The 16,657-nt window shown below is 36.5% G+C and overlaps 1 protein-coding gene across 1 annotated transcript; it reads left to right on the top strand.

Annotated features, from left to right (window-relative positions):
• Positions 1-10,848: 10,848 nt before the first annotated feature.
• On the top strand, positions 10,849-12,227 carry LOC145069409 (protein C-terminal S-isoprenylcysteine carboxyl O-methyltransferase). Its single transcript, XM_079016334.1, has one exon. The coding sequence runs from the start codon at positions 10,970-10,972 to the stop codon at positions 12,140-12,142; it is 1,173 nt and encodes a 390-aa protein (XP_078872460.1). The 5' UTR covers positions 10,849-10,969; the 3' UTR covers positions 12,143-12,227.
• Positions 12,228-16,657: the final 4,430 nt, after the last annotated feature.

Here is a 16,657-nt window from a genome sequence, read left to right as displayed (position 1 = left end):
CAATGTCCCTACTGCTTCAGTGTCGATGAAACCATATGCTACGAACCTGCCTAAATGAAACACGTGTAACTTCCATCAAAATGGATTCTGCCGAGTGAGGCACTGCAATAACTGTAGAAAAAAGGGGCACACCGCTCGTTTCTGCAGGATTCCAGCTCAATAGACCACCCAAGCCACTAATGCTGGGGTGGGTCAGGCTTGCTATAGATGTGGGGAGGCGGGGCATTTAAAAAGGAGTGCCCAAAGACTAGAAACAAAAATGTCAGAGGCGTAGGGAGAGTTTCAACAACGGGAGATGAGAAAGCGACGAGGGACCCCGTTGTGATTACCGGTACATTTCTCATCAAATAACTCATATGCATGCATTCTTTACAATAGGGTTGCGGACAAGAGGCTCGTGAATCACGAAGTATAAATACATACTCAAACAAAAACCACAAACATTCACAAAAATATTCCCAGTAGAGATGGCTAGAGGAAGGACTAAAACCACCAACGACACATACCTAGGATGCACCCTAACTCTAAACAATCATTCCTTCAAAATCGACCTAATACCGGTGACAATAGGAAACTTCGATGTGATCATTTGCATGCTTTGGTTAAGTCCTCACCATACCAATATCATGTGTTACGAAAAGGCCGTTCAACTTAACTTACCAAATAATGAAAGATGACAAACCTGACACAAACCTCCAAATAGTGTCTTATATCAAGGCTCAGAAGTACCTATACAAGAGGTACCATGCCTTCTTAGCCCACGTTGTAGATAAGAAACAGGAAGTGAAAGACATCAAGGATATTCCAGAAGTCTATTACTTTACCGATGTATTCCCAGAAGACCTTCCGGGAATACCACCCGTGCGCCACATCGAGTTCAAAATCGACTTGATTCCTGGAGCCATTCCTATAGCTAAACCCCCATATCGATTAGCACTGGCAGAAATGCAGGGATTGTCCAGTTAACTGAATGAAATAATGAGTAAAGGATTTATTAAACCGAGCTTCTCACCTTGGGGAATGCCAGTATTGTTTGTAAAGAAGAAAGGTGGATCATTATGTATGTGCATTGGCTATCTAAAGTCGAACAAAATCACCATCAAGGACCGATACCCCTACCCCGAATCGAAGATCTGTTCAACCAACTTCAAGGAACGAGCTAATTCTCATAAAGTTGATCTAAGGTCGGGATACCATTAGCTCAGAGTTCCGGAGGAAGATATCCCCAAGACAAGTTAAGACTCATAAGGTCAACTACACCACACACAACTTTGATTTTGGGGGAAATAGTGCTTGCCTTAAAATTTAGAGACACTACCTTTATGGCACAAAGTGCACAATCTTCAATAACCATAAGAGTCTCCAACACATTCTCAATAAAAAAGAACTCAATATGAGACAACGACGATGGGTGGAACTGCTAAATGATTATGAATGCGAAGTTCTCTATCATCCGGGCAAACCAATGTAGTATCATATGCTTTAAGTAGAAAGGAGTACTCCGGTCGTCGAGTAAAATCATTGACCATGACCATCCATTCATATCTGTCCATGCAGATCAAGGAGGCGCAACTTGAAGCCTTGAAACCCGAGAATGTCGCAAGTGAAGCCATGAGGGGAATCGATAAAAACCTTAAGGTCAATGATGAAGGATCTTGTTACCTCATGGACCGACACCGAGATTCGATGGGTACGAAGACGTTGTGATGAACGAGTCTCATAAGACCAAGTACTTCGTTCATCCCGGGTTGGATAAGATGTATCCAAGCTAATAACCAACAAACAACCAAGTTTTACACAACATACATCCATGCAACACCCCACCCCACCCTCCCACCCTCCCTCCTATCCCTCTTAAAAGTTGAGGCCTAAAGATGCCCTCCCACTCTATCTTCTTCACTCTTCTTCATTCATCTCTCTTCATCATCTTCTTCAAGAACAACCCAAGTTCTTTCAAAGATAATTCTCCACAAGTTGGTTCTTAGATTTTTGGTAAGCTTTTCTTCACTAATCTAGTAATTCTACACACAAATATACTAGTTTTGTTACAATTACACACATTAACATATGTTAATATCCAAAGGGTACTACCATCTTCAAGTGTTCTTCAAGCATCTTTAAGTGTTCTAAGCTTGAAAATCTTCATCTTCATCTCTTTATCCACTAAGAAATCCACTCAAGTTGTTATGCATGCTTATTCTTTAAGTTGTGTAAAAGTGTCATATGCATGAAAAGATGTTATTACTTGGTTATTTGAACATTTGTATGTTGTGTTTGTTTAGAAATGTAAACCTATTAAAAATAAGTATAAACATATCATATGAACTTGAGGAAAAGGTCACAAAAACAAAACTATAAAAGCTATGGTTTTTATGAACATAATATGACTTTTTTTTAGCAAAAATGGTTTTAACCAAAGTATTACATGATTTTTGTGGGATACAACTCAAAAGATGTTTTTTTTCATGTGCTATGAATTTAGTTAAAAATATCAAAGATTTGGTTTTTACAAAAAGAAAATCTAAAAACCCACCATTTTTATGTAAAAGAAGGGTTTTTCTAACAATAATGATCATGACTAGGTTATGATACCATTTTTGTGAGATTTGACATAAAATATGTTATTTTAAACATATAAGGTTAGTTTGACTTAATATCCACAAAAAGGTAAAAATAAAATTTTGCAAGGTTTATAACTTAAATTTTTACCGGTTAGTGACGTTAAAAATGTCAAAAACTAGAAAAAAATGGCTTTATCATACCAAATGTTTTTATACTTGTGTTAGATGTAAATCGTATGATATAAGCTTTTAAAACATCTAATCATGCTAGCTATATATATATATATATATATATATATATATATATATATATATATGTGTGTGTGTGTGTGTGTGTATATATATATATATATATATATATATGTGTGTGTGTGTGTGTATATATATATATGTATATATATATATATATATATATATATATATATATATATATATATATATGAGTATATATGGACACAACAAAACATTTATAATAAACTATAATAGGTATAGTTTATGGGTTATTGACACTATTTTACCATTTTGGGATACAATAAAAATAATTATTTAAAGGTATAATTATTTTACACTATGTATTTACTGTGGAAAGACAATATTTCTACTTACAAAAGGGTTTTCATTACACTATACGTAAACCGCTAATAAAATTTTGTGAGTCATAGTCTTCACGTACCTACCAGAATACCTACAAAAGTCTTGTATTATAATCAGAATCTCTCGTAAGAGAGCGTGATACTTGTGTATAGATCTATAATTGACTGACAATCCCACACCATAGTTGCTAACTATAGTTAGACCGGCAGGTCTGGAGTGACAAATGTCTAACAATCTGATGCCCGAAGAACGTTGTAACAGGCCATCTATGTCTTTTAGCACAGTTATAATAACTCACATGTGGTATTAACAATACATTTGGTTTACGGGGCTAACATACATTCAAATGGTTTTATATAATGATAGAACTACATGATACTATTTTCCAGTACAACACTACTTACATTTTGGACTTAGGGTTTAAGACTTACAACTCATTTTAAAAAAATATTGGATTTTCTGAAAGCGCACTCTATCATTTTACAAGGAAAAGTTACATATATTTCTCATACAAAACTCTTATGAACTCACCAACTTAATTGTTGACACTTTTTCAAAACTACTTGTATTCTCAGGAAATCAGTAAACAGGTAATCAAAAGGTTTTGAGGATGGGGCGTCACAGCATCACGTTAATTACTTTTGACATATGTATTTGGTATTTGAAACAAGAAAAGTTTGGATACAATGTAATCTCTTAATTATAGTTATGATGGTTGTATGGCTATGATCACTATTATTCATTTGTTATGATATTGTACACGAAGTCATCCACCCCCAGACGTTTCCACCATCCTGGTTAGAAGGTGTGACATATTGTGACAGTCAAAATGCTTTGAGTCTTGATAAGAACTCTATGTATCACGAGAAGACAAAGCACATTGATGTCAGGCTGAATTTCATTCGAGATATTCTGGAAGGAGACAAGTTTTCAATACTGAAGATTGATACCATGGTCAAACCAACATATATATCGACAAAGTCATTGCCTACGGAGAAGTTCAAGCTTTGCTTGGACTTGATTGATGTTTAGAGGAGGTAGGTCCCTTCGGGGACGAATGGCAGGAAGGGAGAGGAATTTCTTGTTCGAGGTGGAGTTCATAGGATGCTTAAGTCAAGGTGGAGATTGTTAAATGTGACTCGAGCATTTGGATCATGTTCATGGAGCATTTAGATCATGTTCATGGAGCATTTGGATCACTTGTAGTTCATGGAGCATTTGTCAAAGGAACGAATCATCTGAGAAAGGAATGGATCGTCTGACAAAGGAAAGGATCAAGTGCCAAAGGAACGGATCACACAGAAGGGGGTTTGAAGCACATGGAAGAGGTTTGGAGCACTTAGGAGTGATATGGAGCAACAAGGGAACCTTGTTGCACCATATGTTGAAGGGATGGGCCAAGAAGGATGTTGTTGCGCCAAGGTCATTCCTTCTTGCACCATTATACTCCCTCTTGTGCCATGAGGATCCCTCTTCCGCCATGGGGTCCTCCTATTGAGCCATGGAGTATGCTCTTGCGCCATGCATGGCCTTGTTGTGCCATGTATGTTCATGTTTCACCAAGGTGGTGTTGTTGCTCCAATCTTGATGTTCTTGTGCCACACTTGAAGCTTCTTGTGCCATCCATACACTTGTTGCGCCATCATGGTGCAAGTTGGACCATCTTGGTCCATGATGATCCAAGTATGCTATGAAGTCCTCTATGATGCTCGAGAATGTTCCAGAAGATGTATGGTGGAATATGATTGGTTGCCTCCATTCACGAGCCTATGGGCCCATGGGCATGGCCCATTAGGGTTTTAGGTCTGTTCTCTCAAGTATTAATACAGATGCATGCTAGGTCATTTTGTATCTTGAATTCTTGAGTGATAGGTGAATCTCTATGTAATTGTACTTGTAACCCCTATTTAAGAGCTCCGAAATAAATAATACTCCCCTCCTGTCTGAGGACGTAGGTCACCTTGATCAAACCACATAAAAACTTGTCTTGTATGCTTATAGTTTTGCTAGTTATCCGCTTTACTTCCTAACACTAACACCAATGTTGTTATATGTATGATGTGAAAAGGCTAGAAGTAATATGCGAAAATGACCCACATATACTATTGGGCCTGAAGGTATTGAGATAAGACATTTTTGAATGCATCGTACTAGTGTCTGCTTATGCCATAGGCGATACTCCATAGTTGCATTGATAGTAATAAATATCTAATAATTAAGTGAGGAATTACTATGTAACAAATAATCACTACTAACATGTAAGACATATTTTTTATGAATTTTTTCATAACAAAGGTCATTTATAATTATATATATATATATATATATATATATATATATATATATATATATATATATATATATATGTTATAATACAAAAAATAAAATAAAATAAAATAAAAAATAGTTAAAGTTAAGACAAAATTGCACGAATGGTCCTTGTGGTATGTCAAAACTAGCATGTTTGGGCCAAAAAATTTCGGGCTCGCATCAGTGTTCCAATTGTTTGATTTTGTTGCGAGTTTGGTTCAAAGTGTTGTATACTTTTTTATAATGACAAATTTGCCGTTGGTGTTTCCCCCCTTTCAGTTATTTTATTACAGGAATTAAAAAAAGAAAAAAAAAAAGAAAATTCCTCTCTCTCTCTCTCTCTCAAAATTCTTACTTCAAAAGATCATCACCGCCACCACCAGTCCACCACCACTTAACGAAAATTCAAACCACTGGTCACCACCACAACCAGTCACCACCAGTAACTACCATATGATGTACTCAAACAAAACTTTCCAAATCTACAACTCAGACTCAAGATGAAGATCTGGGAACCAAAGAAATATTTGGAACAACTTCAACACAAACACACACATACAACAACCAATCTCGGTTTTTCTTAAACATATGAAGATCAAACCTGACACACAAACAATCTAGAACACCTGAACAATCAGATTTCTAAAGCAAGAATAACAACTAGATTTGTAAACCCACAAGAACACCTGATTACAAGATTTGTAAAATCATAAGAATTAATTACCAGATTTGTAAAACCTTATCTTCTCATATAGAAAATCCAGAAATTGACACAAATATGGAGTTGTAATGTAACGTCTCAAAATTTAAAACCATTTTTTTTGTCTTCTTATTAATTAAAACATCAACCAAAAGTGTTCATGAAAACAAAAGGGGATATCATAATGTATTAATAATCAACCATAACACACCAGAGTCAAATAAGTGAAAAATCATGGTGTGTGCGATGCGATCATCCTGAGCTTTTCCCCTTTCGATCGGGAAATACCTGAAACATAAATTGAAAACCATAAGCACGAAGCTTAGTGAGTTCCCCAAAATACCACATACTATACATATATGCCAGCTCAAGGCTGTGCCAGGTCTATTTTACCCCTGGGTAGCTGGGTCTATTTCACCCCGAGTCTGTTTCAACTCATATGCCAACTCAAGGCTGTGCCGGGTCTGTTTCATCTCCGAGTCTATTTCAACTTATATGCCAGCTCAAGGCCATGTCGAGTCTATTTCACCCCTAAGTCTATTTTACCTCACATACATGTAGCAAATGGGCACACATGCATACAACATATACATTAGGAGTCACAAAGACTACAAGCACATAACATATCCTAGTGTCCTACAGTATAGTGAGCAAACTCACCTCAGTCTGCTATCAGTCAATAGAAGTTCAGGCTGCTGAATCCGGAGAATCTACCCTTTCCTCACTTGGCCCAATATCCGAGGCCCAAACTAAAAGCCCGATAGTGGCCTAATTTCCTAAAGGTTGCCCAAAGCCCAATATGGGCCCAAATCCAAAAGGCCCAAAGTCTTACAATGGCCCAAATTCAGAAAGGCTAGTAACCTAACGAGGTCCAAAACCCTAATAGACCAAATATGGTCTAAACGGTAAAGCCCAAGACCAGGCCTGGTACGCTGCGTGTACCATACGTACGCCTGACGTACTAAGTCGCGTGCCTAATCGGGGACTCGAACGGGTACGCCCAATGTACGCGCCCATTAAGCACTTTTTCATTAAGCACTTAATGCTTACAACCAGAAGTCCAAACTTCAGATCCAAGCCTTGGGGAACGTCTTAATCCATAAATTCATTAACTTGGAACCTTTGCATGGCTCAAAAGAACTTAAACCCTAGATTTAACATTCTACTTTCACCAAATGGACATAAACACATTCATGGTTGATCCACAACCATCAAGATGATAACTTTTTAGACTAGGGACATCAGAAACATCAAGAAAAGAACTCTCAAGTTTTGGAGTGGAAGAGTTTCCACTAGATCTCATTCATGGGACCAAACGTGACCAAAACTCCATAAAGACTAGATCTAAGCATACAATGAGCAAGCTCCAAGCTTTATACCTAAATGAAGCTGGAAATAATGAGTAGAATCTGGATCTATAAGCTCTCCCTTGATCAAAGCTCCTTCTTCAAAGCTCTTCTTCTTCAAAGCTCACCAACACACACTAAAACTCACACAAGGAGGGTCAAATCTTCTCTAGATGGGCTAGGGTTTCGAAATGAGGCTCAAAGGGTAATGGATGCTGAGAAATGAGGGGATCATGGGTCGTAATGTTGCTTAAATAGGATCCAAACCCTAAAAATTAAGGTTTGTCCCCTGGGTGCGTATGAAACGTCCCAAAATACGACCCGAAAATTTCATTTTTAATATAACCAAAAATCATAAAACTGAGTATATCATAATAAAACCATGTGTTGCAAATCTCAAAACCATACTAAAATACAGTGAGAAAACTGGGTCACAACTGTATCAAAACATATCTAAGATAGCTGATCAACTCCCAGGATAAAAACTGAAGCTGTGGTGTGTGCGATGCCATCATCCCGAGCTCTTCCCTTTGCTTGCGGAAGTACCTGAAACCAAAATTGAAACTGTAAGCACGAAGCTTAGTGAGCTCCCCCAAACTACCACATACCACACAATAACATATAAAGCACATGCTGGGCCTTGCCCACTGCATCGGACCGAAGTCCGGCTAACCGAGGCCTTGCCCCCTACATCGGACCGAAGTCCGAAGCTGACTGGAACATCAGACCGAAGTCCGAAGCTGACTGGGACCTTCGTCCCCTACATCGAACCGAGTCCGAAGCTGACTAGGACATCAGACCGAAGTCCGAAGCTGGTTGGGACCCACGTCCCCTACATCGGACCGAAGTCCGAAGCTGACTGAACATAGCATAAACATATCAACTAGCATAAACACATATATCCTGTATGAACCATGAAGGCATCAAACATACTAACTACTACATCGTATCGAGGTCCGAAGCTGACTGCTAGCTAAACGGGCCGGCATTGTGGCCTTAGACCCGTTACTACTGGAAGGAAACTCACCTCGTGAACTGGCTGCTGTGTGAATGGCTCTGGAAGCTAACTGCTGCTGCTCCAGTATCTCCCCGGCTACAAGTCCATAAACACACTCAATCAAATGCTAAACACTGCACTGGGTAAAATGACTCTTTTACCCTTGTTCAAAGTCAACTCTCTCGGTCAAAGTCAACCCACAGTTGACCTGACTCGCCGAGTTGGGCCGCCAACTCGCCGAGTCTGTAGTCTCACTTCTCAACCCTACTCGTGGCTACTCGCCGAGTATGGCATCGACTCGACGAGTACCCTCTCGATCCAAGAACTCAGACAATCTTCATCTGACTCGCCGAGTCATATGAACAACTCGACGAGTTGTTCTTGAGCTAAGAAGATTGCCTTGGACTCGCCGAGTTGTATGAACAACTCGTCGAGTCCCTCCATTACTGAGCCTGCCCTCCAACTCACTGAGTCCACTCTACTACTCACGGCTTCCACTCGACATCACTCAAAAAGGGGAAAAAAACGGGACTCGCGACCTGACTCGCCGAGTCGTTCTTCCGACTCGCCGAGTCACATCCATGTAACTACTCTAAACTCGATTCTACTTGAATCCAGCGCATACAAATGATAGATCTGAGTCCAATAAGCTGATTCACCACGTAAAGTTTCCAACTTTACGTGTACATACACATGAAAAAGGAGATAAAGGCTAAAAAGGCACTTAGAAGAGTAGATCTAGGGTTCTTATGCAAAGCATCTTCAAAAAGGCAATAGATCCGGGCTCTATAACTCCTAAATGAACAGATCTAGGGATATCTCGACCTATTAAGGCATCCAAACAACTATAAGGCTTGGAGAATGCATCAAACTAGCCCTAGAAGAGTTCAAATGGAAATCTAAAGCATAAAAAAGAAGGAATCCGAGAAATACCTCAATGAACTCTGATTTTGCCCTTGGATCTTTGCTCAACACTTCTTCTCCTTGCTCCTTTCTTCTTCTTCTTCTTCAAGCCTTCAAAATCCACACAAAAGCACTTAAAACAAACAAGGGATGGATTAGGGTTTTCTCACAGCTCTCTGAGGGTGAAGGAGGCGAGTTTGGGGCACAAAGCATTGCTTAAATAGTGAGCAACCCGGGGATTTAGGGTTTCTTCCAGGCAGGCAGACTCGCCCGAGTCGCCAACTAACATGTGCACGAAAACTCAACCCTACTCGACGAGTCAGGCCATAGACTCGCCGAGTCCCTCAATAAAACTTCTAAATAAAAGCCACGAAAGCATCATACCAGAGACGGGGCGTTACAGCGTACGCCCAACATACCCTCACTTTTCTGAAAATGGCAACAATGCCCACTTGTGACCAAATCTGCAAACAATATACACACCAAGGGTCAAAAATGAAAAGTACCTTCAATCGGGTGTTATATGCAAACAAAACTGATGAACCTGAAAAAAAAATACACACACAACCGTTCGAATGGTTCAAGATCTACAAAAACCCTAGAGTCGCTGTTGCCCTTCTCGCTGACGGACATCGGAATTGTCTTTCTAGACCTATAACGAACACATCGCTTCAGTTCTTTGCGTTTTTGGATCCATAATTGTCTTTCTTCGTCGGATATTAAATCCTAGCGTTGCCTTCATAACCCTTTGTCGCATTAACGTTCAGAAAAGAGAACAATGAGAAGGATGACGACACTAGGGTTTCGAAACAGATATGAGATGGTGACGTGTGAAGCAAAAGATAAAGGATGGTGTTTTGGGAATTAGATCAGAGGTGAAGTTCGTCACCTCCTCCGGTGGTTGTTGGTTTCTGTATAGAGAAACATTATGACAAAGAGAGAGATAGATAGATAGAGAGAGAGAGATAGAGAGAGAGGATGGTGGTTTGGGAATCAGATCAGAGGTGGAGTTCGTCACCTCCGCCGATGGTTGTGTGAAGCAAAAGATAGAGGATGGTGGTTTGGGAATCAGATCAGAGGTGGAGTTCGTCACCTCCGTCGGTGGTTGTTGGTTTCGGTATGGAGAAACATTATGAGAGAGAGAGAGATGCATTTTTTTTAATGATTTCTGTAATAAAATAATTGAAAAAAAGAAAATATCAAGAAAAAATCTGTCATTATAAAAAAATATAAAACATTTTGGACTAAACTCGCAACAAAATTAAACTATTGGACCACCGATGCGAGTCCAAATTTTTTCGGCCCGAACATTTTAGTTTTAACATAGGGACTATTCTTGCAAATTTGTCTAAGGCTAATAACCAAGTTTGGGCCGTGTGGACTATGTAAGTTGGATTCGAAGTCCGAAACCTTAATGATTAAACTTGTCCCAATTCTTAGGGCATATAAACAGTTTGTCAATCTTCTTGTAGCTTTCTCCTTTGTTTACCCCCAAAAGGTTATCCGATGATCGAATTCAACTAGTACGGTGGTCTCCCAAATTCTGCATATCGTAGCCATGGGATCGCCTGTTGTAGTCTCCTTAAATGCAAACCCTTGTCGTTTGTTTCCTCCTACAATCAACAGAATTTCGTTGAGACATTTCAACAAACACTTGGTGGGTCAGTTATCTACTGATAACACCTTCAAAACGACTCTGCAATGTCCGCTGTTAAGTGCTACGAATCTTTACCCTTCAAGGAACAGAACCCATTTCGTTCAACCAATCAAGAGCTCATATTCAGACACCACCAGCTCCATTCTTGGTAACTCCGCACTGAGCAATTTCGAGAATTTCTCTCTCGATGGACTGAAAAAGGCCATTTCCGAGTTAAACCCAATTAGGGTCTGCAAATGGGTGGTTCTAGGGTATCTTGCAGTTGCGTCAGTAAAATGGGGGGTTAGTAATTTACTTAGTCCTTTCTTCTGGATGTATTTTAGCTGGACTTGGTTGTTTTGGCCATGGTACATTGCAATTGGTCTCGCTATATACGGTATTTACAGTTTCATCAAACACATAAAGGGCGAATCCAGTGTCCTCGAGCAACTCGCTATAGTAACTTCATCTTTCACATGGCTTACATTAGTTCCACCTGGTTTCACAAATGGTTTCCTAGAAGGTTGGCCTTTTGTCTTCTTTCTCGTGTACCATTATTTCTTCTTCCTCAACACCAGTATCCGTAAACGCCTGTATGGCGATTTCTATCCTCGGGAACACGATCCTAAATGGGACATCCAGACTCCTGTTAACCACCGTGTTCTATTTTGTGTCGGAGTCATGGTTGCGCACTGGTTTGCAGCATTTGAAGGGCCACAACTTCACTTAATTCCTGGAGGTTGGAGCAATCTTGGGATTTGGGGATTGATAATGTTGACTGTGTTTTTACAGTATGATTCTTCATTGTATCTTGCAAAGTATTCAGAGAAAGTGGTGGTGCCTACTGCTGTTGTGCAATTTGGAGCTTACAGGTGGATCAGACACCCGATATATGCATCTACTGGGCTTCTGTTTTTGAGTTACTTCATTGCACTTCGTGCTCCATTGAGCTCACTTTTTGTTGTTGCTGTTTGCTTGATGTACTATGAGCAGAAGGCGAAACTAGAAGAGGGTTTGATGGTGGAAGCTTTTGGAGATGAGTACACAGAATACATGAATAAGGTTAGGTACAAGTTTATCCCTTTTGTGTATTAAAAATGTTCTTTATGTACATTAAATCTTTAGACACATTTAGTTGTGTAAACTGGGAATATGATAAAGTAGAATTGGATTTTGTTGAGTGATATTTGAATTAGGAAGTTTGGATTTTGGAGATGCTTTTAGTGTTCCCACATGTGTATGTATTCATATTCATATTAGAGGTTACACTTGCAAAAGCGACTATAGAATATATCACAACCAAAATTTCGTATAAAGTTAGGTTTAATATTTCACCAACACATTTTAATATATTTCTCTAAAGTATGCGCCAATTGCTATATTTTACACAATAGAACCCAAGAAACATCCACATTTGATTCTTGGGTAAATATACCAAAAGTCCAAAAACCCTAAAATCAGCTAAGGCTTTAAATGAATAAAGCATACTTAACATGCAATAACCAACTCATTACACCAAATCGCTACAATCTTCCATAAATGCAAACTTTGTTGCCACCTCAAATTGGGCTGTTTCAGTTTAATTAAAAAGACATCCTTAGCATCGATTGGGCCCAACCCAAATAAATTGGATTTATGTTAAGCCCAAAACTCTATCAAATTTGTGAAGAGTGAAGACTTCCCATTGGTAGACCGGTCACATCTCTTTTCCTTTTCTCTTTTTATTTTCTGAAAAATGAATATAGATATATTTATAGAAAACTATTTCATTAATTAATTAATGTAAAGTAATAGTATTGATTTGAGAAATATAGCATGCGTATTGTTAGTAGATATGAAAAAGATATTAAAGGAAGTTCCAGGACCACACAGAGAAAAAGGAAGGGATGAAGGGGAGGTAGTATTAGTAGATACAAATAACACCGGGCCTTATACACCTGGACTTATCACTCAACTCATCCTTAACCTCACCTTAAAGTTAGGCATGATTGATTGATGTATAATGTAATAATGTATTGTCGTCGATCCTAATTGGCCATTGACTTATTTTTTTCCTATACATTTTATTTTAATATCAAACATGAATTAAAATTAATTTGGATGTATTCTATTAGAAACTTCATTACTAACAAAGTACACCTTGTATGCCTTACTTACAACCTTGCAACATTATAGGGGTCACACTATGGAGTTGTTTTGTGAACTTAATATATGATTGTTTTTTATTTATTTTTTCTTTAACTTATTTGCACTTACTTTTTTTTTCTTTTCAACCATTCTTATGTTAAATTTGATGATATTGTTAAACTTTTTGATAAATATTGTGAAATTTGTTTTTGGAATGTAAGAATAAAACAGTTATATAGTATTCAAACGATTTATTCGGAAAACAAATTTTAGGTACAATAGTAAATTAATAATTTTATCCATAAGATAGCAAAATACCTTAGGGAAAAAGATTACTCTATTTTCATTAATTACATATTTGTTATGTACACTATAAAATCCTAAGGCGTTCATCTTTGTTTTCTAGATCAATTAATCAACCGCCATAGGGTTTTAAGTTTGCTTTGGTTTGTAAGTTGGGGTTTTGGATATGGTTTTTGATTTTCTTGTTTGTTTATAAATCTCGATTTAAGAGAATTAGTTTTTGATTTTGAGAATGAGTTTTGATTGGCAATGTGTGTCAATTTACAAAGGCAAAATGGTTATAATCAGGGGTGTTTGTTTGAATAAATTGGTTCTATCGGATCCAATTTAGTGAATTTGAATTGTTTTCAGTTTAAACGAAATTGAAAATTGATCTGAATCAAACAAGTTGAATCAGTCTGGTCTTAAAAGTTGGAGATATTACAAAATCTATTCATTTTTGTTTATAAATATAATTTTTGATTAAAGCCTTTTTATTATTTACTAGTTTATAACCCGTGGGAACCACGAGCTATAAAATTAATTGAAATTTAATAATAAAAATTTATAATTATTAATCAAATATTTTAAATAAATCATTTTAAATAAATTATTAATTAAGAGATCTATTAAAATTTTAAAGTTGTTATAACTTCAAATTTAACATATAATTAGAAACTATAAATTTGAATTTTGAAATGAGTTGCCTAATATATATACATGACACATGACATAATATTAATGAAGAGTTGTATTATATTGACACTTGGCAAAATGATATTAAAAGTATTCATTTATTAGAATAGATTTGGGTCATACCTTCTAATATAATTGAAAAAAACCGATTATAATTATAATAAATGAATAACTGATTAAATATATGTATAAAAATAAACATTATAAATAAATAGATATGAAATTGTTAATCAGTTGGACCTTAACAAAAACCAATCCAAATCAAAAACCATAATTTTGTTAGGCATAACACTCTCTACACTTAAAAAAAACAATAATTTTGTTTTGGTCCTTACAATCATACATGTTGAGAGAAAGAAAAAAAGAACACATCATACACATGAGAATAGAAGGAGAAAACGAATTACCATGCACATCAACACAAAAAAATTATATAGGGTAATATAAGTGAACACAATACGCTACTACTAGAAATTATATAAAGAGAAACAATGTCAAGGATAATTAAGATAAATGTATGTATAAGTTATACCAATCGGAAACGTTTAGAGTTTAGACACTCGCAATTTCTCTTTTGTCATACAATGGTATATGGTTCTTTCAAATTAAAATTATATAATTTATTTTAGGGATGACAAATCGGGCCATCCTGTCGTGTTTTTGTCTGACACGACACGATACTACAAGATTTTATGTAACACGAACATGACACGATCTCGTGTTTTTTTAACTAACACGAAAATGAACCGCTTAAAAAACGACAAACACGACACGAAACGACAAAGATAACATGGAATAAAAATTAATGTATTTAATTAATATTTATTCATACATAACACGAAAAACACGACAAAAAATGTTAAATCGTGTTAATTTCGTGTCAAATTTTGAACACGAACACGACACGACACGACGTCGTGTTTTTTACACCTGACACGAACACGAATTCGAATTTCAATTTCGTCTCAATTTCGTTTCATTTCGTGTATTTTTGTCGTGTCGTGTCATCAATTGCCACCCCTAATTTATTTAATAAAAATTAACCTTCCCAAAAGTGTACTTGTGACGACTCACGACGAACATAACATATAATTTAAAATGGCATAAATACAAAATCACTCCTAAAATAATCTAATTATTTACATAAAGTAATTCTAAAATTCGAAATTAAATATCCTTCTATTTTTCTTTCTATTTATATAAATAAAATAATGACAAAATTTTCTTCCTATTCATATAAATAAAATAATGTCAAATGTCTTACACTGTTATTAATTTTATCAAAATATAACACTTGTCATCATTTTATATGGATAGAAAGATAAATAAGAAGAAAATACAGAAGAATATTTAATTTCTCTTCTAGAATATACTCTGGGCAGGACCGATCCGATCGATATTTCTTCCTTTTTATTGAAGTTTGAGTGTTTAAAGATTAAAAGAAAAAGAGTAAATTACATGAATGGTCCCTATGATTTGCAATAATTTGCGCGTTTGATTCCGAATTTATTTTTTTAGCTCGAAAAGTCTCTACTGTTTGTTTTTGTTATGCACTTGGTCCATACCGTTTGTTTTTATACGTGCTTAGTCTCTGTCTTAGATAAAAAGACTATTATTTAAATAGAGAAAATAATGAGGTAGGTAAGGTAAGGTGAGGGGGGGGGGGGGGGGTTAGGGGGTGTTTATTTAAATAAATTAAAAAATCAAGGGAAAAATAGTTTTTTTAGGTAAGACAGAGACCAAGCGTGTAACAAAAACAAACAGTAGAGGCCTTCTGATTAAAAAAAATAAACTAGGGACCAAACATGCAAATTATCCTAAACCATAGGGACCATTCGTGTAATTTACTCAAAGAAAAAACTCCAAAGTCAACTAATTAATACTACCTCTTTCCCATATTTATTGTCTAGTTTTGATTTTGAAATATTTATTTTCAACTTTGACCTTTAATATTTTTGTTTTTGATATATAATACTTGATGCAAAATATATGAATGAATTGTGCTTTATATGTATTTTCATTGTTATAAGAAGTGTTGTAAAACTCGCAAAGTTGGCCGATTACTCCTCCGAGTACTCGCTACTCGGCCCTTTCCCGATGCGAGTTACAGAATCCCGAGTACTCTCAGATCGACCCATTTACTGAACTGAGTAGTGTTGTAAAACATAGTGAACTCAGTGATTAATATGTATAATATACTTAATGATTTATTATTTAACACACACATGTGATTATTACTACATATATATCTTAAATTTTCCATAATTATTCACGGAGTGAGACCATTATGTGTTTTTTAGCTTTTGTGTATTCACATGTATCTAATTTTGTTATATATTTCAATCAACTTATGATTTTGACATATATAATTTTGCTAAAAATATTTCTACATGAATTAGCAAACCCGAGTACTTCCCTGAGTACTCTCAGGTACTTGCTACTCGGTAGGCGGCCGAACAGGTACCGAGTAACGAGTTTTGCAACCTTGGTTATAAGTTTCATCAA

Source organism: Lactuca serriola, chromosome 8 (assembly GCF_051521515.1).
Source record: "Lactuca serriola cultivar US96UC23 chromosome 8, Lser_US96UC23_V15, whole genome shotgun sequence".
NCBI classification, from domain to species: domain Eukaryota; kingdom Viridiplantae; phylum Streptophyta; class Magnoliopsida; order Asterales; family Asteraceae; genus Lactuca; species Lactuca serriola.
This window is presented reverse-complemented; position numbering and strand designations above follow the sequence as displayed.

Bases quoted from the DNA above. Each gene is read 5' to 3' on its own strand.
- LOC145069409 (XM_079016334.1), top strand. From the start codon at position 10,970: ATGGGATCGCCTGTTGTAGTCTCCTTAAATGCAAACCCTTGTCGTTTG.